The 24,955-nt window shown below is 44.0% G+C and overlaps 2 protein-coding genes across 4 annotated transcripts; one reads left to right on the forward strand and one right to left on the reverse strand.

Moving 5' to 3' along the window:
• Positions 1-1,248: 1,248 nt before the first annotated feature.
• CMTR2 (cap methyltransferase 2) lies at positions 1,249-7,493 on the reverse strand. 2 transcript variants are annotated; one of them, XM_014880726.2, is made up of 2 exons: positions 7,359-7,493; positions 1,249-4,870 (listed from the first exon to the last, which is right to left on the reverse strand). In XM_014880726.2, exon 2 carries the CDS (start codon positions 4,849-4,851, stop codon positions 2,557-2,559), a length of 2,295 nt encoding a protein of 764 aa, XP_014736212.2. In that variant the 5' UTR covers positions 4,852-4,870; positions 7,359-7,493; the 3' UTR covers positions 1,249-2,556. The 2 variants fall into 2 exon arrangements, with proteins under 2 accessions (XP_014736212.2, XP_088028074.1); XM_088171948.1 differs by lacking the exon at positions 7,359-7,493 and adding an exon at positions 7,038-7,135.
• A 4,657-nt stretch (positions 7,494-12,150) lies between these two features.
• On the forward strand, positions 12,151-24,632 carry PNP (purine nucleoside phosphorylase). Of its 2 annotated transcripts, none has more exons than XM_088171949.1 (6): positions 12,151-12,242; positions 18,560-18,729; positions 19,038-19,141; positions 20,393-20,568; positions 23,161-23,351; positions 24,280-24,632. In XM_088171949.1, the coding sequence occupies exons 1-6, from the start codon at positions 12,214-12,216 to the stop codon at positions 24,495-24,497; spliced, it is 888 nt and encodes a 295-aa protein (XP_088028075.1). In that variant the 5' UTR covers positions 12,151-12,213; the 3' UTR covers positions 24,498-24,632. The 2 variants fall into 2 exon arrangements, with proteins under 2 accessions (XP_088028075.1, XP_014736181.2); XM_014880695.2 differs by lacking the exon at positions 12,151-12,242 and adding an exon at positions 15,111-15,270.
• The last annotated feature ends 323 nt before the right edge of the window (positions 24,633-24,955 follow it).

Genomic DNA, 24,955 nt, shown 5'->3' on the forward strand with positions numbered 1-24,955 from the left:
CATTCAAATAAGATGCATAATTTAAATAATGTAGTGTATAAATTGACTTTAAGGACTGAAGAAGTTGCATATGCATCTTTTAAGGTCTGTAGCAGCAAAATGAAGACATCCATATTTTCCCTCTACTTTCCAATCTGCCATTTCATGCCTTTAGGCACTGTTTTTATACTGTTATATTGTGAATGCAAATATTTCATAAAACTTTTTATAAGTTTGAATACAATTCTAAGAATTTACATTTCCCTGTAATTCAGTAAAACCATAAACCCATTAAACAGTATTTCTACTAAAATCAACCTGACAATCCCTGTAATGAGCACATCCAATCCAGTCTTCTGTTTCAAGGATGCTTCCAAAGTCCTCATGTCCCCTGAAGAACATTTTGACATTAACAACCAAAATCTTAAGCTTCACTAAAACCAAGAGAGGCAAGGCTGTCATGCAGTTCAGCATCCATTCAACTCCACTTTTTGCATGAAGATTTCCCCAAAAAAACACCAGCTAGCTGTATGGAAATGAAGGTATCAAAACAGGATTCATTTCCTGTGTCATCACACACCTCCAGGACACAGAATGATCTTCCCCAGCTCTCTACTTTGGTGCTTATTTCCAAAAAGAAAGGCAACGGGAAAAACACATTAGCATTAATAATTGCAATCAAAATGAGTTAGGAAGCAGTCTCCAGACAAATTGGATAGCCAACCCAAAGACAGTCACCTGGAACCCCTGGCAGTGCAGCACGGCCAGCCCTGAGGAATAAGGCACACAGCTTTTTCTGCATCACACCACTCAGTGAAGGCAAGCAATTAGGATGAGAACATTTGGATAAGAAGAAATAATACTTTGCAGACAAAAGCACAGCATATAACAGCCTTGTCCTACCAGAGCAGCTGCCAATAGCCAGGGGAAACTGAACGTCTTTAAGACAAAATCCTTGCTGCTAAGAGTTCCAGCAACCACAGAGAGGGACATGGACTGTAAGGCTCAGTGAAAGGGAGCTGTGTGCAGGCTGCCTCCAATGCTTTGACCACATCTGCAAGCAGAGTTTCTCTAAGCTGGTAAACTCCAAAGTTAAAGTTAGAGAGAAATGAAGACGACTGTACCCTTCACTCATGAAGGATGGATCCAAATGGCATGATGAGGAAAGTCTGGCTAAAAAAAAAAAAATAATTAAATCTTCCCAGGCTCCCCTACTGCATTTCATTGATTTCTTCCATGTTTGGTAAAGAAACATGTAAACAGCAACACTGAAAACCTAAAATAAAAGGCTTTATTTTCTCCAAACAACATTTGTTTTCCTTTCTTTTTTTTTTTAAAAAAAAAGCCTTTTAACACTTTCAACATTTGTCGATAAAATAAAAATATACAACAGCCATGGAAATCAACATCTTTTCTTCTACTTCAAAAAATATATGCATTCTTCGCCCCAAAAGCCCACATTAATTACTTGCAACACAAAATTTGCTTCATGGCTGTACCACCCTGAGAGTTCCCACACAAACATGAACGCACTTGTGTGCACAAGAAAGGCAGCACACAACTGGTGAACTGTTTGCTCAGGTGGTAACACCTCAAAGCTGCTGTTTTAAGGATTTATAGCCTGGAAAGGCTGGCAAATCCCAGCAACTGCACATTATATGAGCCTCTTGTGGCTGGTGGAAGTTTCCTGCATTTAAATGTCTCCTGAAGGTTCTGCTTGTTACAAGCCTAAGTGTCTACAGCCACTGGCTAATTCTTTTAGCAAATTTCATTCTTGAGAATTGAGCTCAGCTTTGGACCCATAAGAAGTCACAAGAGAGGGCTTGATGGCAATCCAAATTATTGCCTGAAGAGCAAGCAATGAACAGCCAGAGGCTGAGCACTTCTCTGGCATAAACAGCTCCATTTGATCCTTCTGTCAAGTGACTGAAGTGCACAAAGAATTGGGACTCAGGATATCAGCATGGCATTCACAAAACAGCTGCAAGAATGAGATGGAGAAACCATTATCAGGCTTTGGCAAGGAAATTTTCATCTCAGTCCTCACTGACTGAAGTGCTAAAGAAGAGGCTGATATTCAAAGGCTACGAGGTGAAAATTCAGAGGCTGTTAAAGAATGGTAAATGGGGACATGTGCCCATAACCACCAGCACTTCATACTATCCAAAATGGTAAGGCAAATTACACAGGATTTCCCCCACGTCACCATTAAGAATTGAGCCAACTGCAAATTAAAGGGATGTCAACAGACAGTATTAAGGATGGTAATAGGAGGTCCTGAGGCTTATGCTCACTCCACTTCTATGGAGCCCTTACTTCCACGGAATCAAGGATTCTGCATCCTAAAACATCCAGCTCAGTGGCCAGAAATCAAGGTCTGGTTTTCTTTTCTCCTATTTTCTATGTAGAAAAAAATGCTGCAAGCAGCATTGATAGCTCAAAACATCCTCCCAGCACTCTCAATGTCTCACCAGTTTAGCATTAATGTTACCTTCACATTAACAAGGTTTCTAACACCTTCTGCCTGTCTGTGAAACAAGGTCTAGCAGCAACAACTCATACAGTTTTAGAATTATTTTAAAGTGGAATGTCACTAGTCATTTTCTGCTGCTGAGCTTGCACAATCAGGTGGAGCTGTCTCTTTGCAATGGCTGTGTTTAAATCCCATAGAAACTCCAACAGCTTGCCCTGGAGGAGAATCTCCATGGGCACAAACTGCAGAACCTGCTGGGGAGAGTCAGTGTCCAGCAAAGAGCTCATGAGTGCATTGAGCTGCTGCAGATACTCCAGCACGGGGGCGGGGACACCGCGGTACCCAACACACAGCAAAGCGGCGCCGGCGCTCAGCGGCTCCCGCGAGGTCGGGCACACGAATGTGATGCTCCTGAAGCAGCAGTGCAGGATGAACACCAGGCCAGCTGTGAAGCGTGTCAGGCAGGAGAGAACAGGCAAAACCAGCGCATCTCCTGCTGCCAGCTGGGCCAATGAATGCAGAACACACTCCAAAAGCTGCTGCTGGTACTTCGGTTCTCCATCATACAGCAAAGAGAAGCTGAAAGTCAACAGCGTGGCTGAGTCCATGGGCTTTATTTCCATACTGGGCTGGCTTTCTGTGTCACAGAGGGAGGGAAAGCCCACTACAAGGCACTTGATTTGGTCACTACAACTTTCATTTAGGGCTTCCTGATGGCACCTGGAAAGATGAGACACTTTTGCCAGTATGAGCTCCCCAGGAAGAACTTGACAAGAGTGACAAGGCTGCAGCATTGGTCTGCTTTTCAGCTCCCCCTCACCCAACTCCTTCACAGCTTCATTAAGCTTTTCTAAGACCTGAACATCACAAAATGGTGAACACTTTACCCTTGGCAATCTTTTTCCTTCCAAAACGTACCAAAAGCTACATTCAAGGTTAGAAAATGATCCTTCCAGGATGCACATGTTCCCAGCATTATTTAAACTATGTTCCTCAGCCCAGTGATTAAAATAGCCCTTTGCCACTTTGTCATTCCACGTCAGGGTTTCCATCATCTTCCTTTCGTTGTATGTACTAAAATATTTGTTTCTTTGCCCAAACCATTTTGCATTCATGCTGCAACCAGCCTGGGACTTCTTGACAAGCCAGTTATTTCTGCCAATGGGTTTCACATGGAACTTTTGCATGAAGAACTCTACTGCACAGTCTCTTAACTCGTTCAGTTTCATCTGCTCTGCTTCTTCCATGCACTCAAAAAGACGGATGTTCTCAGAGATAGTCTCTACCTGGCACTTGTGGAAAAACATGCAACACTCTTCATGTGTTTTAAGGAATGATTCTGGTAGTGCATGCTGGGAGAAAAGGGCTTTGTTGACCATTTCTGTTCCAAAGTTCTGCATCATTTTAGGAAGAAGTGGATGAAGGCTTTCTCTGCCCATATAGCGAAGACAAACCACATAGGCCTCTGAGTTTCCAGCTTTGCTGGTGGCTGGTTTAAAGACATGGACCTCCTCGAAAGAGCAGTTTAGCAGAAAGAGCAGGTTGATAGAACAGTGTTCAAACAGAGTGAACATCTTCAAAACAAAGGATCCTCCAGTGCCCAGGATCATTAAAGCTGTGACTGTTTCACAGTAATGAAGGGGTGAGACAAGAGCTTCCTGCTCACCTGGATTTCCCTGGCAATCAAAGCTGCCATCAGCAGTTACCAAGTGGACTGTGGTCATACTGCTCACAAAGCTCTGAAGCCCTGTGAGATGTCTTAATGTCATCACATCCCCAGTGTTATCTGGGCCAAAGTACCACCGAGGTAATGTGTTTGCTATCAGACGGTCATCCATGATCATCATAAGGGTGTCATTGGCTTCGTGATAAGGGTTTAGGGTATTGGCTACCCAATTCCAGCGGCAAGGGACATGGTGGGACTTCAAGAAGTGGTTAAGGCTGGCTATAAAAGCTCCAGGTGCTTCACAGAGGTGGACAGAATTCAGTTCTCCATCTTGAAGAGCTTCCTCTGGGAGAAGAGAAAAACTGCACAGGATCTCATGAAATTTGCACCACGCCTGGGTACAGAGCTCAGCATTCACAGATTTCTTCACATGAGATATTATTTTCCCTGCTTTATTGGTAAACGAGGTGTGCCGATGCCAATCCTCAAGGTTCTTATCACTCAGTTGGTTCTTCACTTCATTCATTGAGTCCTTCAGAGCCAGGAGTGAGTGAAATTCCACATGATCACTTGTAAAAGCATTGCTGGGATCTGGCAGCTTCCATTCATCATTCACTGGTTTAGTGTAAGTAAACTTCTTTGCAAAGAGCTTCTCAATTTCAGAAAGAATTTCAGGACAGAACTTTTCAAGGTTGGTTTTCTGGTTAACATAAGGCTGCTTACATTTATCCATTCTTGGGTGGATTCACAACCTGGACAACAGCAGGGGAGAAGAAACCACGTCATTCCAATCAGACCAGTACAGAAATAGGAAAAGCTTTTTATAAAAAATAAAAGCATGCCCTGCCTAACAGCTGTATTCTGGAACAGAGGTAAATGCTTCATGGAATCATGCACCAACGAGGAAAGTAAACAAGGGCTATCCTAAATAAGGCCATTTAGAAATCAGGAGGTTCACCAGTTCAATCAGCCTTCTTGCTATTTACACAGTAAGTGAAGAGTCAGCTGGTGCTTGGCCCTTCACTAGCTCAGAGTATTCTGCTCACTCTGTAGGTCTAAACACTTAAATAGAAATATCTCTCTCAGTCACAAAAAAGAACACACCACAAGCTCTTCAAATTCAGCAAGTGGCCCAGAAATTTTATCATCTGATCACGGCAGTGTTTATGTGAGAGCTCAAAGTATGGAGAGCGGGGAGCCACAAGCAAAGGCAACTTTGAGAGGGGGCACAGCTGCTGCTCCTCCAATTTCCCAAATGGGAACAACCCTCCCACCAGACCCAGCATAATGTTGGGGGAGCCCCTCATTGGCACCCTCAAGAACTGCCCCTCAGCTGAAGGGCCCTGGAGGGATGCTGAACACCAGCCAGTGAGCAAAACCCCTTTTCTCTGCTCAGCATTACCACTCCGCCACATGACTGCAAACCCTTATGCCTTCCTTTAATGCCTGAAAAATGGTGATAAACCTGAAGTGAGAAGACTAGGTTGCAGCTGTGGTCAATGGGAATACACGCTTGATATTGAAAAAGAAAGTAGTGCTAAGTGCTGTGCTGTGAGTGCGTAAAGGCCAACAAATACGAGCACACTCCACACAAAACTGACGAGGCTGCTGCAATCTGCTCCACCGCTCAGCATAAAACACACACCACACAAGTGACAGGCACTAACCAGAGATCAGCCAGCCAGCAATTTATTCCAAACTAAAATGTTCATTTAAGCGAAATAATTTAATCAAAATTACCACCCGAGATAGGAAATCTCTCAGCCTATCACTTCAGCCATCCCTCAAGCCCCTCAATTCCCTTAAAAGCAAAATACAATGACCTTAAGCGTTACATAACAATTGAGTTTGAGAAAATACTGAATTAAAACTGAAAGAACTGAGAAACTTTGGCAACAATGGCCACCTTCAGCACTTTACTCTTCCCCTCAAACCCACACAGCACCTCAGGCCATAGCCCACATCTGTCTCCCCTCATCACCATCAGCCTCTGAGGAGAAGAGAGGCACATGGTCACACACAGCTGAGGTTTCATCTCGCCTTTTCCCAGTTTAAGGCCTTTCAATGGACAGGTTTAATTTCACTGTCCTCTCTGCAGATGTACTCTGGCTTTAATTTCATCATTTCCTGTAGGATGTTCTGGGAAAACAGAGACCATTGTGCCCTGGACTAGTTTATTTCATTTTAAACACCAACTATGAGTATGGGCTTTTAATTACAGCTCAGCCCAGTTACTCATAGAAGAGGTTTGGTTTGGAAGAGACCTCAGTGATCATCTCGTTCCAATCCCCTGCCATGGGTAGGGACAACTTCCACAAGACCAGCTTGCTCAGAGCTCCATCCAACCTGGCCTTGGACACTTCCAGGGACAGGGAAGCCACAGTTTCTCTGCACAACCTGTACCAGGGCCTAACTACCCTCACAAGGAAGAATTTCTTCCTAACATCCAACCTAAAGCTCTTCTCTTTTAGTTTAAAACCCTTCCCCCATCACTGTCTGCCTGTGTAAAAAGTTAGTCTCCCTCTTTCGTGTAAACCGCTTTTAAGTACTGAAAGGGGCTCTAAGGTCTCCCCGGAGCGTTCTCCAAGGGTGAACTACCCCAGCTCTCTCAGCCTATCCCAGAGCTGCTCCAGCCACAATACTAACAAGCTCAACCCTAAATCCAAGCTCGCTCAGCGAATAGCAAGAACAGCCAAACGCCTCCTTTTTCATCATCATTTCCAGTCCCCTTCCGGCTGGGACCAGGCTCTCACCCACCCCCGCGCTCCGCCGGCCACCTCAGCGCAGTGCGGCCCGGCCACCTCCCTCCGCCCCGGCCGCTCGTAGCGCCGAGCCCGCCCGAGGCGCCTCCCCGCGCCGCCCTCGCTCCCTACGCGAGGCCGCGGCTGCAGCGCGGCCTGGAGCCGTTCCCGCTCTTACCCGGCGGGAGCGCGCCCGGCCCGGCCCGGCCCCTCGCCCGCCGCCCGGCACGCCTTCTGTTCGGGGGGCACCTCCCTGGCCCGGCCCGCGGGAGTTTCCGCTGCTGTGGCTCTGCCATCGGCGCCGGGAGGGCTCGCGGCTGAGCCCCGCTCGGGCTGCGCGGGCCGGGCAGGCGGCAGCGCAGTTAATCGGCTCCATTGCCTAAACAGGAGCTCAAGAGCGGCTGTTTCTCCCGAGGATAAGGGAGCAGTGGAGCCGCCACCGAGCAGCGGGGCAGCCCAGCAGGAGAGCATTGCTAGAAGTTATCCACGCAGCACTTACCCCGCGCTAACGCTGGCAGGTTGCTCAGGAAGAAAAGAGGAGAAAAGCTTTGTTGGGATGTGTGGCCACCCGCTGGAGAGGCAGGGCTGGGGCTCGGCGCCCTTTGTGCTTTTTCCCTGGACCGCCTGCCCTGGGAGCCTGAGCCCAGCGCCATCGTCTCGCAGCCCTGCCGAGACCACGGCTCGGCACACGCTGGGGCTCCGGAGTCAGCAGTGATGCTCCTCCAGAGCTTGCTTTGCCCACTGTAACCCACAAGGCAGGTACTTAAGAAGACTCTTCACATAATAACCCACCTTGCTGCCCTTTCGAAATCCCCAGGAGACTTGTTACACCCAGCTTAGGTTAGCAGGAGGCAAGAGCCTTGAAATACTAACAGAGTGATAATGAGCATCACCGAGCATCCATTGTAGCACCCCTGGAAACACACAGACACTTTCGACAGTAAAACAGCATCTAATCTGCACACAGAAGCAGAAAGGTCAAAGCATATTCATTATTACAGTAGACAGCAGGTGCAAGTTGCTTTCGAGACATTAAATATTGTGGGGATTTTCCTATATGCAGGTTCATATAGGACTCCCCAGCCGTTCTGGGAATGAATAGCCAGCAATGGAGCATGAGTAAGCAGAAATCCTTTTGCTTTAATATCAGGCTTCCTGCTATTGATTTTTGCACTATCACATATTCTTCATGAGCTCAATCCATCCTAAGCCAGAAGTAGTTTCGGTACAGAAATTCAATGCTATCAGTACTAGGCACTCCAGAACTGATAACTTGGGAAAATTTTGCTTGAAGCCCAGTAACTGAAAAAATACCCCTTTACATGCCCATCTTAAGGATATAATAATATATACATAAAGGATCTTGTCTTCTGCTCTAGGTACATGAGAGAATTCGTATGTTAAAGTAATAACTGAGCGCAGGGCTCTATAACCGGACAACTTCCCTCTCTTTTTTTAAACTACTTGCTTGCTTTCTAAAATGAAGCAATATTACTACAAAATAGAATCTTAAGTATAGAAAAAGGCAAGTGCTACCTATAAACAGGGAGTATAGGACTAAAGCTCTTTAAATCCCTTGAGGGAAAGAAAGAGAGAATGTCATTTTCAAGCCAAGACTGTCATATTGACCCCTAATTTTGGTGTGACAAAATGGTACTTACTGGCTGCCTCGTCAGAAATAAATTTATCCTAATGAGAAAGAGCTGAGGTGCAGATGGAAGATTTCTCTCAGTGCTTCTTCACCCTTTGACTGGCCTGTTTGAAAATCACCTTTACTCAACCAACATCTTTGGCTATGTAGAAGCAGAGGGAGAGCTGGGGCAAATGAATGAAAGCAGAAGGGCAGCTGGTGAGGTGTGGAGTTGAGGGTGTGCTGATTTATCCAGTGCCTGGTCTGGTCTCTCTTGATTGTGCAGAGCACACAGTAATGGCATTGCTAAAATCTTATCTTTAGCTCATAAAAATTTAAGTTAGAGGGAACGTAAAAGATATGTTACAGTCTGAAATGTTTGTGTTTGTAGTAAAAGCCTGAACAGAGCTTTCCTTTAGTTTTGGCTTTCTCTCTGATATCTCCAGTGGTGCTGTGATATTTTGGTTGTCTTCCTTTTGTTGTTTCTGTACACTCACACACCAGCCACAAGGTTTACACTGACTGACTTCTGTGGGCCATAGGCAATTAAAGCATTGAGTGTAAGGGTTGATTCTTTTTAATTTCCTCTTAAACACATCATTTTTCACATGTTCTTGAGTGCTTAGATAACACTATCAAGAGAACAGCTATAGTTCAGCTCGTAGGGGAAAGTAGTGTGTAAGCAAGACTTGACCTTTGCATTTCTACTCTGCCAGGCTTTTTGTGTAGCTTGCAGCTTCTCAGTGTCACACTCCCCTGGACTCCTGGAGATAAGGCTCTTCCAAATCACAGGAGAGAACAATTCATCACTGAGCACATGACATGTGATTGAATAGCATGCTTAAGAAAAATGTGATGCTTTTTCTGAAATTAAACTTTTAACTCAGCTTGTGAGCTTCAGGATCCTCCTATGTTTTCTGAATTCTCTTCAAGTTAAAGCAGAAATTTGAGTAGACATATCTTATTCAAAATAATATTTTTGTTTGTTTGTTTATTTTTATTTGTTTATTTGTTGGTTGCTTGGTTTGGGTTTCTTGGTCCATGTAAGATACTTAAAATGAGGACATAGCACTTTCCTTCTGCATTAGTCCTGCTTCTGTGGAGCTACGTTTTTATCAGCTGATCTACAGCTGGTATTTTCCAAATCAGACCATAACCTGTGTGCACAGCTGTGGCACCAACAGATGGAAGCATCTGTCTTTAAGGGCATATTGAGCAGTTAAACATAGGAAGTTCAACATCTCATTAAGAACAGAGTAGTCTTGTTTATGCCCCTGATTATTTTGTTTCTTTTGTAGATATATGTTATAACTCTACTATGTGATGGAACTGGAGAGTATTGCTGGAGTGTTTAAGAGCTCTTTCAATCATACTGGGTGTGTGCAGGGAGTTGTCTGGGAAAACTATGCTGAGCCATGGAAGAAACTTCATAGAGTCCATGGGATACCAAGTACTTCTCAACCTGCTTCTATAGATCAGTCCCAAAACCACATGATGTTGCAAGATATTTGTAAATTGGGGTGATAGCATTGGTATGGCAGAGCAGTTGACAGAAGGCTCTCAGTCAGACATGAGAAGAATCATCCACAGTGATTATGTGGATGATTATGATTAGATTTATTGCTAATAGAGTATCCAAACTTTGCCAGTGTTGTATCTAACTCATAACACTGTCATCTATAGCAAAATCTACAGCTGGTTGTCCTTATTGAAGTGGGTTTCCATGACCTTGGGGACTGACCTGTAAGGGTCATTCTTGTTCTGCTTCTGGCTTGCAGTCCAACGTCCGGCAGATTTTTGTTTCACTTTCATCACCAGAGGAATTGCAGCCACTCTCTGCTACAAGGAAAGTGAGTTGGGAAACTCCAAGAAACAGTGTCTGACGTAGTCAGTTAGTAAAATGACCTTTAAAATTGTCTAACCTTTGCTTCTTTAAACAAAAAGTCACTGAAATGAAAGGGAAAACCTGTTGACTGTTCAATAATGTGTTATTATTGCACCACAAACAAGATAATGAGGAAGCATTGATCCTGTTGGAACAGCACAAATACATCCTGACAGCCACGACTACAAGTGGTAGAATGTTCACCTGACCTCCAGAAATCAGTGTTTTCCAAAGGGGGCTTTGGGGAAATGAGAGCATGATCCTGAGACCTGGTGAAAGGTCTGGAATTTCACTGTGTGAAAGTATTATCAATTATTGAAGAGGAAACCAGACCACAGAGCAGGATAAACTTCGGTCCTGTGTTGTTTTGATATGCATAAGTGGCCTTCCTAGGGAGAAGTCATATTCTTCATATGGAGAAGCATATTGGAGCCCCAGGCCAGCAGCTGGTTGTGGTGCCAGGATATGAACTGCATTTACCTGTGCTGAATAGGGAAATATATCTATTGTCAAGGATTCTTAGTGATACATGGAGCTGTGTAGTATAATTTAATTATCTGATAATTGGTTTTTTTGTGACAGACCTGAAAGCATTTCTTCCTTATTCCTTATAATTTTTAGTTCAAGTTATTTGTGTTTATTGTAGGCCAGATGGGTACTTGCCTTTCTTAGTCTCTAGACCACCAGGATCTGTGGTTTCTTTTCCACTTATCCTCACTGAATGATTGTTTCAGATCTCCACCACACTTTCTCCTGAACTCTCTGTTTTTTTTTCATGCTTCAGAGCACTTCCACATTGAAAAGCCCATCCATTCATCCCAAGCCTGATCCCTGGTTGTGCTGTTTGTATCCCATCAGAAGGTACAACTCCTTTTCCTCAAATCCCAAAATAATCCTTTTTATACTCTCTCTCTGTGTTCCTTGCCACAGGCGCTTTTGCTTTCACAAACTCCCATAGCCACAACCCCAGTCTTACCCTTTGCTCTTTGATCATCTCCTAGAGCTGGAAGATGGAAGTGTTGGCTGGTATTAGGACATCTCTGCTCTTTTACTGATTTCTGTGCTATCATTTATTCACGGGTTTCATCAAGTTGCTTCCTCTTTCTGCCTGAGTCTTATAAAGATGCATACAATTTGTGAGTGCTGTGGCTGCTTCCCTGCCAGTAAACATCATAAACCCTTTACATTAACTGGTCTCTGTCCTTAAAGCCTTTTCCCACTGCCCTCACAGGAGGGCTATTTAGGACTGCACATTTTGGGCAGCTGGAAGCTTTTTTCTGACGTCTGGCCTAACTGAACACGCATCTCCTCAGTTTCCTGCTGCCTGTCTTAAGTTTCTGTATCTTCCTGACTCCATGGCAACATTTTCAGGCTGTCATAGAAGCATTGCTTTGCTCTCATTTTGCTCAGCTAACCATGACAAGCTCTTTGAACGTCTGGTTTTCTGTTCCCCTGGCCAGCCTTTGCTGCATTCATTGTGGTCAGAGGTCTCTTTCCTGTCGAGGTACAATGAGCAGCACACACACCACTCCAGGCAGATCTTGCTAGAGATTGTTATTAAAATGATCTGTTGGGGAATAACTTTTCTGGTATATAATTTGATTTTATTTACCTTTCTTGTGGCTAGAAACACTCCAGTGGCTGTCTGGCTAGCCAGTGTACAGACAATAATAAGTTTCCCGAACAAAGTCTTCGCAAATTGCTGCAAAATTAATGATTAATTCTTGGCAGTAATTTTTTAATCAAACCTAGAACATTTGCTTTCAGTAGTCAGCAGAAAACCTTTAGCCATTTCACCTTCCTCTGAAACACTGAGGCACCATCCTGGCTTTTTTAAGTATGACAGAACTGGGAGAAATGCCCCCCAGGTAAGCGAGCACTGCACCTGTAAGGGCATGGTAATGCCTGGAGTGCTTTGGGGGGATACTTTCTTCTGGGCTAGGCTGTCTGTACTGTGACTGTGAATATTTCTGCAGCTCAGTTCCCCTTCCCAAAAGAGTGATGTGCAGTACGTGTGAGAAGACTGCAAGATAATTTGATACTGTGATAATGTCAGCACACAGGGAAGTGGAGACTTACCCTAAAGCATTAATTAAATGTTTTGATGAAATGCTTGCAAAATACTTCACGACGCTTCTTTTGATGGAAATTGCTGTAGGAATGTACAGCATTGTTAGAAAATCATTCAGGTGATTGTATCTGCATCCTGTAGTAGTTAAAGTTCTCACCACAGAAGCAGGATTTGAGTGACATCCAAGGCAGTAAAATCAGGATTATAGATACAAATTGCTGCAGACACATATAGACAGAAACAACTGAGATTCCTTCAGGACAGAAGACTCTCAAATACTTTTTTTCAGCATTATGCAATCTATTCAATACCTCTTTTTCTAGATAAATCTGATTTGGAATATTCCTTGCAGTCTAATTGGCATGAATGCCCTCAGTGCTCAAACTAATTTTCTCCTAGTAGGGTGAACGTTTATCTCGTACTTGTCCAGCCAATGCGGCATTACAGGTTAAAACTCAAATAATTTCTGTTGCTGTTAAATAACAGACACTGCAGAAAGATAGAGAAAATGGCCTCTTTTTGATAATCCTGTTTTCCATGTAAATCTAAACTAGGCAGGAGATTGTCTTAGATGAGAGCAAATTGGGAAGAGCTCTCAGGCTGTCTGATCTCTCTTGTCTGCTTTGCAAAAAAGAATCAGATTAATGAACATAATCAGATTAAGGCTGAAGAAGGGAACATATCTGGGGGGCATCAGAACTCTGCAGATACCAACAAGCTATATGGAAAATCAACATTAAGGGCCTAACATTGCTCTGTAATTTAATTTAATGGCAGCAAATAATGGGTTTCAAAGAAGTCCTGAGTAGTGGCAAGAGGAGCCTGGACTTCCAGAGGGCAGAAAGACTTGAGTGAGCTGGGAAGTGGCTCTAAGAGTCTGGGTTTGGGTGAATATTGCTTAGGGTGATGGTGGCTTGCAGAGTTCTTTGGCACACTGGCTCACAGCCAAGCAGTGTGGACCCTCTTTGGGCACAGGATTTGGTGCAGTTAAATCTACCTAAAACCATCTCTGTTCTCAGTCTGCTGTGTTTTGTACAGAAAAACAATGCTGGAAAAAAAAAGGATATACCTAGAACAGGCAGAGGCAGATATGTCCAAGGTTCAGAAGTACAAGAATGAAAACGACAAAAAGGAGAAATATCTGAAAAATGAGGGGAAACATAGTAAAAACAGAGTTAGAAAGAGGACATAGAAGGGAAAATGATTTATAGATCCTTAATGTTGATTTTCTCACTGCCTCCAGCAAACCAAGAGCAAGGTGCACCATGCCAGTGCAGCACTGTACTGCTGGGTCCTGAAGTGGCAGCACCCCACCTGCTTGTGTCTGTAGAAGAGGCATTTTAAGCTTTCTAAGATAAAGTAAGAAAGAAATGGAAGTGTGAACTTGAGGGAGAAAGGGAGAAGATCAAGCACTTGAGGGGAAAGGCCCTCATTATGGTTTCTCTTCAGATCCATTTTCTATTACTTCAGTGCCAACTATATTTTTCAACAAATAAAACAGAATTGGATTTTTAAATTCTGCTGGTTGTTGCAGACTCCCAGCCTGTGCTGGCATCGCTGGGTTTCTGCTTTCCAGCATGAAGTATATCTCTCTCTAAAAATGCCCTGATTTTTTCTCGGTGCATTTATTACCTTGTTTGACTTTGAAGTTCTCAGAAACAGTTTTCTGGGGCAACATTGGTCTGTTTGATGCAAGGTCTTCAAGATCAAAAAGGAAATAAGAATGTAAGAAATAAGAGATCCAAGACCTGAAATGGATGCTGCCCAATTTTCTATATTTTTGTTAATGTCTGACTGATTTGTCTAAGAATTGACAAGTTCTAATTGAGGCTTTGTCCCTGCTTGGGATATTTATAAATTCTACCCCCATGTGTCCTTTTTGGATCTATTAAGCTGTGAATGCATATTGTAGATGTGGCCTTTCTGCTGGGGCGTGTAAGGTCTCTACTCATCACTCCTTTTCTTGAATTTTTTTGGCATTCAATTGTCTTGGAAACATCTCTGGCTCTGTAAAATGTGGTTCACATCAGTTGTTGGGATCAAACACTGATGCACAAACAGATCCATATGACAAGGTTGTTTTTATATTTGTTTCCATACACAGCAAAGCTAAAATTAAAGGGACAGATGTTGGGGTGTCTGTCTTCTTTCCTGTGTCTCCCATACTCTGCTGAATAGAGGTTTAGCATATCTCAGAGAAATATTTCCTTTTGGAAAGGGTGAGGCAATTAAATATGAACAAAAAGCGCTGAGGGGAGCTAATGGGTCATCACCCCTGGTTGCCATGAAAGAATGGGAAGGTAATGATGTGAGATATGGAAAGGTCTGGTGGCAGTGGTAGGTGGTACAGGTCATCTCGCAGAGTCTGCACACTCCCAGGGGTTTGAATTGCACAGGAACAGGTGACTCCAGCTGGTTCCCAGGTGACACAAGAGGTGCAAATCCAGGCAGATCCCTTGTCAGCCACTGAAAAGTTGTGTGTGTGCGTGTGAAATTTCTAGGCTTCATCTGCATTAGAGTGTGTGTGTGCATGAGTGTGAGCTTTCTGCAGAGCTCTAGAGCATGTGAGTCATGTGGGGTGAGGCCAGAAAAGCAGATATCCTGACCATGCCCCTCCTACTCCGGGATTAGAGATGCTCTGGGGACAGCAGGGAGAAGCTGGGACACACCTCCCTGACTCACTGTCAGGGTCAGCAGCAGCTTCTGCAGGTTCAGTAAGCCTCTGCTCCTTGGTCAGTTAAAACCCTGCAGCTCCATTTCCAGCAACCATCCCCTTCTTTTGGTTAACTAGAGAGGAGGAGGATGGCCTATGCTGAGGAAGACAGGTAAGGTGCTGTGAAATAGGGGATGCGCAGATTTCCAAGCTGGATGGGGCTAACGAAATTACATCGCTTTTCCTCACCTTGTTTTCTTTCTGCTGGGCACTCAATAAATGTCAGACAAAGGCTGCTCAGAAGTAAACATCTTATTATTGAAGAGGAATCTGGCCATCTGCCTGTGCAGGTGCTGGTATTATGAAATATGGCATTGAGTAGGTGACCTTGGGAGAGGTTATGGGCCAGAAGAGGCAAAAATCTCCTGTGGAGAGGCACAAACTGTGAATACATATGGCCGTGTGCCCCCAAACATAATGCTTTAGCTGTTTTTTGGGAAATGTCTGCTTTTTTTTACATGGATTTTTTTTCAGCCAGCTTAGAAGCACAGTAAGGGTGGGGTTCTTTTCATACCATAAAAGATCTGTCAGTGGTTACAGTCTGTGTCTTGCAACAGATGCTTCCTCCAGTGGATGACAGCAATCACAATAAAGGGGATTGTGTTTTCAGCTGATGCTGTGATTTAATCCAAAGCGATGCTACCGAGCACTATTATTAGGTGTGCATTGTTGGAGCAGCTAGAGGGGCCTTTATGCTACATGTATTAATTCGAGCTGTCAAAAAGCTTGCACAGGCCTTGTGTTCATGCAGTTCCAGGCCCAACACTCTGTTTGGTGACCCACAGGTCAAACTCTCCCTTTGCTCCTGCTGAGCAGGTATCTCCCTTGCATTCAGAAATTATCAGTGTTTGCCAGTCCCTTTGATGTCATCCGGAAGGTTTCTGAAAGCGAAATACTGCAAGCAGATTAATTTTGGCATCGTTGTGCTCTCAGCACTGGGGATAGCTCTGATGTGCCCAAAGCCTTTGGGATGGACAGGGCTCTGCCAGGCCCCTGTGCACTTGCTGGAGCTCCTTTTAGGCAAGGAAACATATGCAGCACAAGGGATTTACTTCTTTGATTAAGAAGTATTTTTAATATCTTCTATTTACAAGGAAAAAATTCACTGTAACTTGGCATAGCTCAGTCAGTCCTGATGTTTTCAGCAGACACTGAATGGGTTCCATCCCACGTTCCTAAAATTTCTGAGGATATAGGAATAATATCCATTATTTAATATTATTTTGCAGTGGTTTATGCACATTTTTTAAAAATTACTGAAACAAGCACCATTATGGTCACAAGGAAGAGCAGATCCTGGTGACCTTGTTGTTTTCTCATGCCTGCCACAGGTATGTCAAAAGTTTGTGTATTACACAAATTCTCTTGGTTCCACTGAATTTCTAAACAAGGATTACAGTTATTCAACAGGAATTGGGGGGAATTGTTCATTAATGTATGTAAAGCACTTTTAAAGCTTTTGTCTGGGAGCAAGTGATAACATAGTCAAGTGTAGGCTTTATTAATGTCACTTTCACAGCTCCTGCTTATTTCAGGAGCTCATAATACACTTAGAAAATTCAGTATGTGATGGTAAATAAACTCCCTCATTTCCAAACATTTCCTGTGAAAAGTACTTCAGCTAAGTATGACTCTTCATTTTAATCTATGTGTATGGAAGTTATTTCTTCCCATTGGATTGCAGCTTTATGACATTTTTGGTATTTTTTACATCACAGTTTGTAACTAGGACCATAAGTTTGATGTGTCATACACTGGATAGGACTTACAGCAGTAGCTAGACAGCTAAGAGATTAAATGCTCACAGAAAACACCTGTGCAGTAACTACTGTCCCTGTCAGTATAAGGAAAGGAAAAGCATAGAATTGAGAACCTTTGTTTCAATATCTGGTACTCTAGTTGGAGGAACCAGTTGTACATGGACAGTCAAACCCTCTTAATGGCCTGAAACCTCCTGGAGTGAGGAGCACCACTCTGAAAGCTTTGTCTGTCCTCTAAGACGGCTGAGAGCAGCATCACAGCATTATTAAGGTTTACACCTCTTGAAACAACAGACTTGATAAAAAAAGAAACAAAAGAAACATTCCTGGACAGACAGTGACTGCTTATCATCACTTCCAGTCAATTTTACATCACCTGCAGCCTCATAGTATCTGATTTTCTCACCTTTCAATAATCAGATCAACTTTTCATATAGAGAACTGCTGGCCCTGCCTGTGTTGGTTCACTCCAGGACCCAGTCCTCCTCCATGTACAATCATTAATTCTACTCATCGATGGTAATGATTGAGTTGCTTCCAAGAACTGCTATTAGTACCCCTGCTTTTGAGGATAGTTTCCAATCAACCTTGATATTGACTTTCAGAAAGTATCTGCATTGTCCTATTGGAAACAGGATTACAGGATTATTTTGCTATTGATCATGTTTCAAAACTGTGATTAAGGCATCTGAATAGTGCACTCAGAGGTTAAAAGTTGAACTCTTCCCCCTTCCCATGAGACAGATACACAACAAGCACTGTAATGCCAACTTCTATCCCACCTTCAGGCAATGGGGCTCCCTGCTGGATAAGATTTTTTTTAACTAAGCTATTTGCTGAGTCCTCCTCTTGAATCAATCTAAGCTCTGAAGACAAATTCCTGGTTTTCACTTGTTTTGATGGAGACTGATGTCGTTGGGCCTCTTGGCTATGTCTGGACTGCAGGTGTGATCCCATGCCCACTCTGTGGGAGAGAAGAGGCTGAGTAAGATCTCCATATTTATCCTTCTGTACTGGAGGCACGAGATATGGAGAAGGTGGGTGTCTGACATGTGGTACCAGCCTAGAGGGAAGTAGTGGGAGCTGATGGCACTCAACACTTAGAAATTGGCTTCTCCATTTCTGTAGATGATGCTTGACCCATGTCTCAGAATCTTTACCTACTGCAGATGACAATGCCTACTCCATCAGCAGAGCATTCCAGCTGTGTTGTTCAAATGTCTTCAGAGTTCCACACACTTGGGTTTCCCCATTACAGGCTGGACATCCCCATGCACACTTATATAGGTTGGAATTTCTCAATCTAACTGTGCTTTTGCCTTTCTTCAGTAACTCAGGAGAGACCAGAGCCCATCAAAAGCAGGAGTGGTTGTGCCTTGTGACATTTCTCTGATCTAAGTATCATTAGCCATTATTCATCTACAAAATGAAACCTGCCAAGGGAATTCAAATTATTTCCCTGTAGTCAGAGGTAAAATACATGAAATTAAAAGTGATGCATCTTCAATAATAGCAGTGAAGCTTCTATTATTATGGTCATAATGAAACTTCTTTTTCTCTGTACCTTTTCAGGGCTTTTATCCTTTGAAGCTTGTTCTTTGAATGGGCTGATAGTCTCACTGACCTGTTCTCCTCCTGCAGAAATAGCTACGAGGTGTATAAGGAAACAGCAGATTGGTTGCGTGCCCGTGTTGCCCAGCAGCCCAGGGTTGCCATCATCTGCGGGTCTGGGCTGGGAGGTCTGGCTGATGTGTTGGATAACAAGACAGTTTTCCTGTACGAGGACATCCCTCACTTCCCACGGAGCACGGGTGAGCACAACTCAGGGCATCAGTGCCCCAGCCAGCAGCAGCCTGCAGCAGAGCCTCACACAGGCATCACTCAAGTCTGCAAACCAGTCCCACCCTGGTGAAATGTGTGTTCACAATAAAAAAACCCATAAATATCATATCATAAGCATAACTGTCATAAGCACAGAAATATGTATTTGTTTATTTGATTTCCAGCTCCTGCTTTTGCAGTGCTTGGCCCTGCAGTAAAGCAAAATCATTAACTAACAGATCCCTCTAAAGTCAAAGTCCTTGAGACCTGTAACTAAAATGACACTGTTAATTTGCAGTGGCAGGGCACGTTGGCAGATTGGTGTTTGGGGAGCTGAATGGACAGCCCTGTGTGTGCATGCAGGGACGTTTCCACTCTTATGAAGGCTACTCTTTCAGCACGGTGAGTTCTCCTTAAGGAAAATATTCATGTAGGGGAGATGTGTTGTAAAAGCTGCAGAAGTAACTGCTTGCCTTGCTATCTAGCTGCAGGATATTAGCTCTAGCAATGAACTTACATTGCTCTTGAAATGAGTCTTTCTTAGATTTCAGATTTGTCTCCAAAAAATAAAATTGGGAGTTCAAACCAAGAGGTGCCTGGCTTCTGCTGGGTGAAGGTGATGCTGCACAGCCACACGAATTGGCTGACCCTGCTACTCTCACAGGAGGAAATAGTTTATCATATAAGGCAGATTAATTTACATGCTTTAACTTAGTCAGTTTAATCATGATTTGAATCAGCAACCAGGAAACTTTGATAAGAATAATCTATTTTAATCTTCTATTGCATTTGTATAGCTTATGGGGTTTTTTTTTCCTAGAAAAAGCTCCCAGGCAAGGCAAGCTGCTATAACCTCCCAGCTAACATACTGAAATGTGTGGAGATTTGTGTTACCTATCATTTATGTTACCTACCTTTTCTGCTAGAAAACAACATTAATATTTATTTATTGGCTCTTTATTTACTTGGATAGCTCTGAGATTTTCCTTTTTGCATTGAGATTGTTTGCATTTGGATATAAACTGTAATTTTTGGCACCACCCAACTTCTTATAGAAAATAGCTATTTTAAAATCACCCAATACAAACCTATCTTTATCAAGACATGTTTGTCTATTAAAATTAACTCATTCCTTGAAGAAGTGGTAGCCATTATTAGGAAATTTTTTGCTCACAGTAGCATTTGATTGATAGCAGGTATCATCTGAATTCCTTTGTGAATCCTCAAAATCAAACTTCTTAATTTTTTTTTCCTCCAGCTCCCAATTGTTCCTTAACTTTGGATTATTCTCCAAGTCCATGTATAAGTAGTTACTTCAATCAGCACAGTGGTTTGATCTCTGCAAGACTTTGGCAATGAGCAAAAACTATCTGCATGTTCTTTCTGTACCACCTTTATTTGACCTCAGTGCCACTGTACAAAATGTGGTCTTGGATTTTAATGCAAGATTTTGTTTCATTGAAAGATTGTGTTTAATTTTTTAAAAAAGCATTAACATTCTATTTCAATTAGAGAAATGTTTAAAATTGAAGAAGGTTATTTTGTCTCCATATGTAGACTCTTTGCATCCACAAATCATGATATTACAGATGTAGTAGCAGTAGCTGTCTGCTGATTGTGATAGTCATTGCACATATGCTTTTGGTTTTGCAGGTCACCTTTCCCATCAGGGTGTTCTTTCTCCTGGGGGTGGAGATTTTGATTGTCACAAATGCTGCTGGAGGTCTGAATCCCCATTTCCAAGTGGGGGACATCATGTTTGTAAAGGATCACATCAGCTTCTTTGGCTTGGGAGGGCAGAATCCCCTGCGTGGACCAAATGATGAGCGGTAAGAACACATCAGCTCCAATTAATCCTTTCTTCCTTCAGCCATGGGCTGGGACTGCCAGCGGTACCTGCTGACAAATATTTACTGAGAGGTAGAGTTTGGCTCCAGGTATCCACAAGGGAAGAGTTACAGCAATAGCTGTGTGTGCTGTGCCACGTGCCCTGTCTTCCCTTGGCTGTTACTTACTTTTACAAGCCTACAAGGAGTTTACACACAAACCCCCAGAAGGTTTTGTTTGTACAAGTAGGCTTCTGATCCTTCTCCTGACATGACCAGCTGTACCATCTGCTAAAGACACCCACTGGTCCTCTTCTTATCAGCCCCTCTCTCTGTTGGTTCCTCTTAACTGAGCAATCAGTGAACTGTGCTCTCTCTAGCCTGGGTTTATCAACAGCCATTTCTGGTGTGATGGAAAGGGTACAGAAGAGGCCAGGCACTAAGTGGATGGCAGAGCAAAGATGAAACCTCTCAATTTCCTGATCACCACTGCTATATCCAGGTCTTTAACCTGGGGTCCCTTTGTATTCCCTGAAGGCATCGCTCTGATGAGAGGTGGCTGTATTGGCAGCTTCTTCAGAGAACTGAAGATCTACAAGAGCAACCTGCTGCTGGCTGAACTGGAAAGTCAGGTTTCCTGTACTGGCTGTGTAGCAGTCTTCACTTTATGGAGAGTGCAGGGAGGAGCTTCTAACATATCCTCATCCCTGAACTGCAGTTGCCACCAGATTTGGATTTGCTTTGAGCAGGATGCTGGACTAGATGACCTCCAGGTCCGTTCCAAAATGAATTTATGATCCAAAATTCTTCCAAGACACCATCAGGCTAGAAAGGTGGAAGGCCCATCTTGAAAAATGGATGTGTTTGCAGGGCAGGCATACGAATTGTCCTTGGATCCTCCCAGAGAAAAAGTTTTGCTGAGAGTAAGGTGGCCTGCCTGGATTTCAGTTAGTTCCTTCCTGATGTAACAGCAGACCTGGCTCTTGCTTCTGAAAGAATCTGAAAGGTGCTGGCAGCTGTCTCAAGAGAAATCATCACTGTGCTGTGATTCCATGGCAAGAGGACAGTACCCATCTGAAGTGGAACATCTTTACATTTTTGTAGGTATTGCTGTGGCTTGGAGGAAAGTGATCAAAAGCAGAGAAGCCACATGGAGTGTTTAAAGCTCTCTGGACTTGCATAATTGCTCTGGAGCAGGAGGAGAAACTCCAATCAAACAACTGCATCTGGACAATGTTCAAAGGCAGCATAGCTGCCTCATTGCCTCCCAAAGGCAGTGTCTTGGTGAAGACTGAAGTGCTCTGGGAGGTGACTTTTGTACTGCTGACCAAGGCATCAAAATGGGCAAAAGGTCTTTATGAGTCAGGTTTCAAAGTACTGCAGAGATTTAGCTGAGCAAACTACTAAAATCCTGTCCAGCTGAGCTACCAGGAAGGATTTATCTAAGCACAACAGAGCAAAACTAGAGGCAATGAAGTGATGTGGAAATAATATTTTTTTAATAAATTAGAGATTGGGCTTCTGCATTGCTGGCCATTCTTCAGAAAAGGGAAGCAATTTTCATGGTGATGAATACTTATTACCTTAGACCAGAAGGGAAATTTTGTTTTAATTTATATAATATTTAGTGTTTATAAAAACAAAATAAGCCCCCTATTGCCCTAAGCATTCAGCTGGAAGAACATGTAAACAAGCAGCAGCTTTAATAGCATAAATGAGGGACCTGGTCCACTCCTACTGAACTGCGTTGGTGAACATGGCTGGGAGTTTATTTTCCAGGTTTCCTCAGTGGCAGCATAACAATCTTTGCCATCTACTTCTGCTCTCCTTGAATCAAGAGCAGGATTCACTCCATCAGGAGCAGGACTGAGCTGCTATTTTGAGACCTAAAGCAAGAGACCCAGTTTAGGAGCAGAAGATGAAAGCTACCTGAAATATGGCCCTGGAGCTCCAAGATGTAAAGCAGCCGCCTGCTGTGATGGGCCTTAAGTGTAGGGACTGATGCTCCATCAGGCCAGGCTCAAACCCTCACCAGAGACAGCCTGTTGGACTCTGTGCCTCAGAGAGCCCAAAGAGCAGCAAATGTTTTGGTGGGGAATGTTTAAAAGTCATCATGAGCAGTCACTGGGGAGAGAGAACCGGCCATCAGTGCTGCCTAGAGACAAGAGCCCTTGAAAGACCATTCTAGAAGGGTTCCTGCAGTAGGGAAGTAGTGCCAGACCTTCCAACAGCCATAACCTCTGGGTGCTGACAGTCTTGGGTGATTAGATTAGCAGGAATGTTATGCCCAGGTAGGTGCCCCATTCCTGGAAGTGTTCAAGGTGAGGTGGGACAGGACTCTGAGCAACCTGATCTAGCTGAAAACATCCCTGCTCACTGCATGGATTTTGATGAGCTGGCCTTTGAAGGTCCCTTCCAACCCAAACTATTCATGATTGATGGCAGAATTACCTGATGATTACCTGATGAGAGAGATTGCATCCATGGCAGGCCTGCCCTTAACACTTCCCTTTCCTCCAAAGAACGACCATCCCTGCCCTCTGACGGAGGGAGCAGTAGCACTGTCACACAGCTGTGTCCTTTACTGCCTTTCAGGTTTGGAGTGAGGTTTCCCTGCATGTCAGATGCTTATGAACAAGATCTGCTGGGCCTGGCAAAGGAGAGTGCAAAAGAGCTGGGGCTCCTGAGCTTCACCAGGGAAGGAGTGTACTGCCTGCTGGCTGGGCCCTGCTATGAGACCATTGCCGAGTGCCGCCTGCTGCAGGCACTGGGAGCTGATGCTGTGGGTGAGCTGCCAGGCTGGGCTGCCAGGCTTCTTTGGGCACACGGATTGAACAGTTAATTCTCCTCAAGGCTGACTGGCTTCAGTCTTTCTCTCTCTAAGTCTCCTGGGGTTGGAGAAATGAGCTCTGTGTATTTCTGCTTCATTCTGCAGTGGCTTAGTGCAGCTCCTGGGAGGATTTGCAGAAAGTCCCTGTGCTTACAGATGCACAGGACAGAATCCCAGCACAACTTTGTGTTTATTTCCCAAACAAAAAGTCTCTCATGCTTAGATGGCTCCACTTCAGGAAGACTGAGTGGGGCCAAATAAAAATGAAGTCTTTTTCTAGTATTTTTCTTCTAATTCTGACATTGTAAAGATTTTCACTGTGCTTTTTCTTTACAAACCAGCCATCCTTATGAGTCTTGTTTAGGGATGGTAATCATGGATACCTTCCCAACTGTGTACAAGAAAACTAAATGCCATGATCCATATGATTCCTCCAGCTATGATTCCTTCCATGACCCCTGGCTCATGGAAGTCCGTTCATTAATACCTGCAGACTCGTTGTGTGTGAGGAAAGGAGCTCAGCTTCCCTCAAACCGTTTTTATTTGCAATAGCTTTTTTAGCCAAGGAAGAGCCAAATGACACAACACATCAGTATTTCCTTAGCAAGTCTGCAAGCAGTCTGATAGGTCTTGAGGTGGGAGCTGTGGCACAAGGATCAAATCCAGGAGGTTTATTGTGCTGAGCAGAGTTGTAACTGTAGTGCTGCAGCTATTCGAGCCTTGTACATATCACAGCCTTTAACTATTACAGAGTTCAGACACAGACCTGGGGGGAATGAGACAAGGGAGTGTGCTTGGAGTTAGGATTGTGGTTTGCAGCCTTGGAGAGATCTTGTTTTGTTGTAAATCCTGACTCATTCTGGTCCTTTCCTCTCCTACTGTAGGCATGAGCACTGTCCCAGAGGTAATTGTAGCCAGGCATTGTGGGCTCCGAGTCCTTGGGATCTCCCTCATCACCAACAAAGTGGTGATGAGCTACGACAGCCAAGAGAAAGCCAACCACGAGGAAGTGCTGCGCATCTCGGTGGTCCGGGCTGAAGCCATGCAGAAACTGGTCACTCACCTCCTTGGGAAGCTGGGGGAAAGCACAAACTCTCCATGACCTCCAGCCATTAATCCTTCATATAAAAATGTGTGTGAACACTTCCAAGTGTTGGGGGAGAGCTGTTGGTGGTACTGACCCCTTCTCTCCTGATTTTAAATAAACCTTTTGATCTTTGTCCTTTGTCTGATCAGATGCAGAGGTTGGCTTTGAATTTTGCCAGGATGGTCCCCTCGTTAGTAGCCAGTGACCAAAACAGGTTACTGGCACTTCAACAATCTGACACATTCCCAAACCCCAATGTCAGCAGAGCCCCAGATACTGGGACCTCCAGCTGTCTCTCTTGGGGCACCCTCCTGCCCCAAGTCTCTGCTCCCCACTGCACATGAGCCAGGTCAAGAGTTGGTCGTGGAACTTGGTGCCTGCTGGGCCTGCTTTTGTAGGGCCTGGTCTGAAGCCAGTGGAAGCCCACAAAAAGAGTTTTGGATACATGAAACGGGCCAGGCTAAAGATGAGAT

The sequence above is a fragment of the Sturnus vulgaris genome, chromosome 12, assembly GCF_052056855.1.
Source record: "Sturnus vulgaris isolate bStuVul1 chromosome 12, bStuVul1.hap1, whole genome shotgun sequence".
NCBI lineage: Eukaryota > Metazoa > Chordata > Aves > Passeriformes > Sturnidae > Sturnus > Sturnus vulgaris.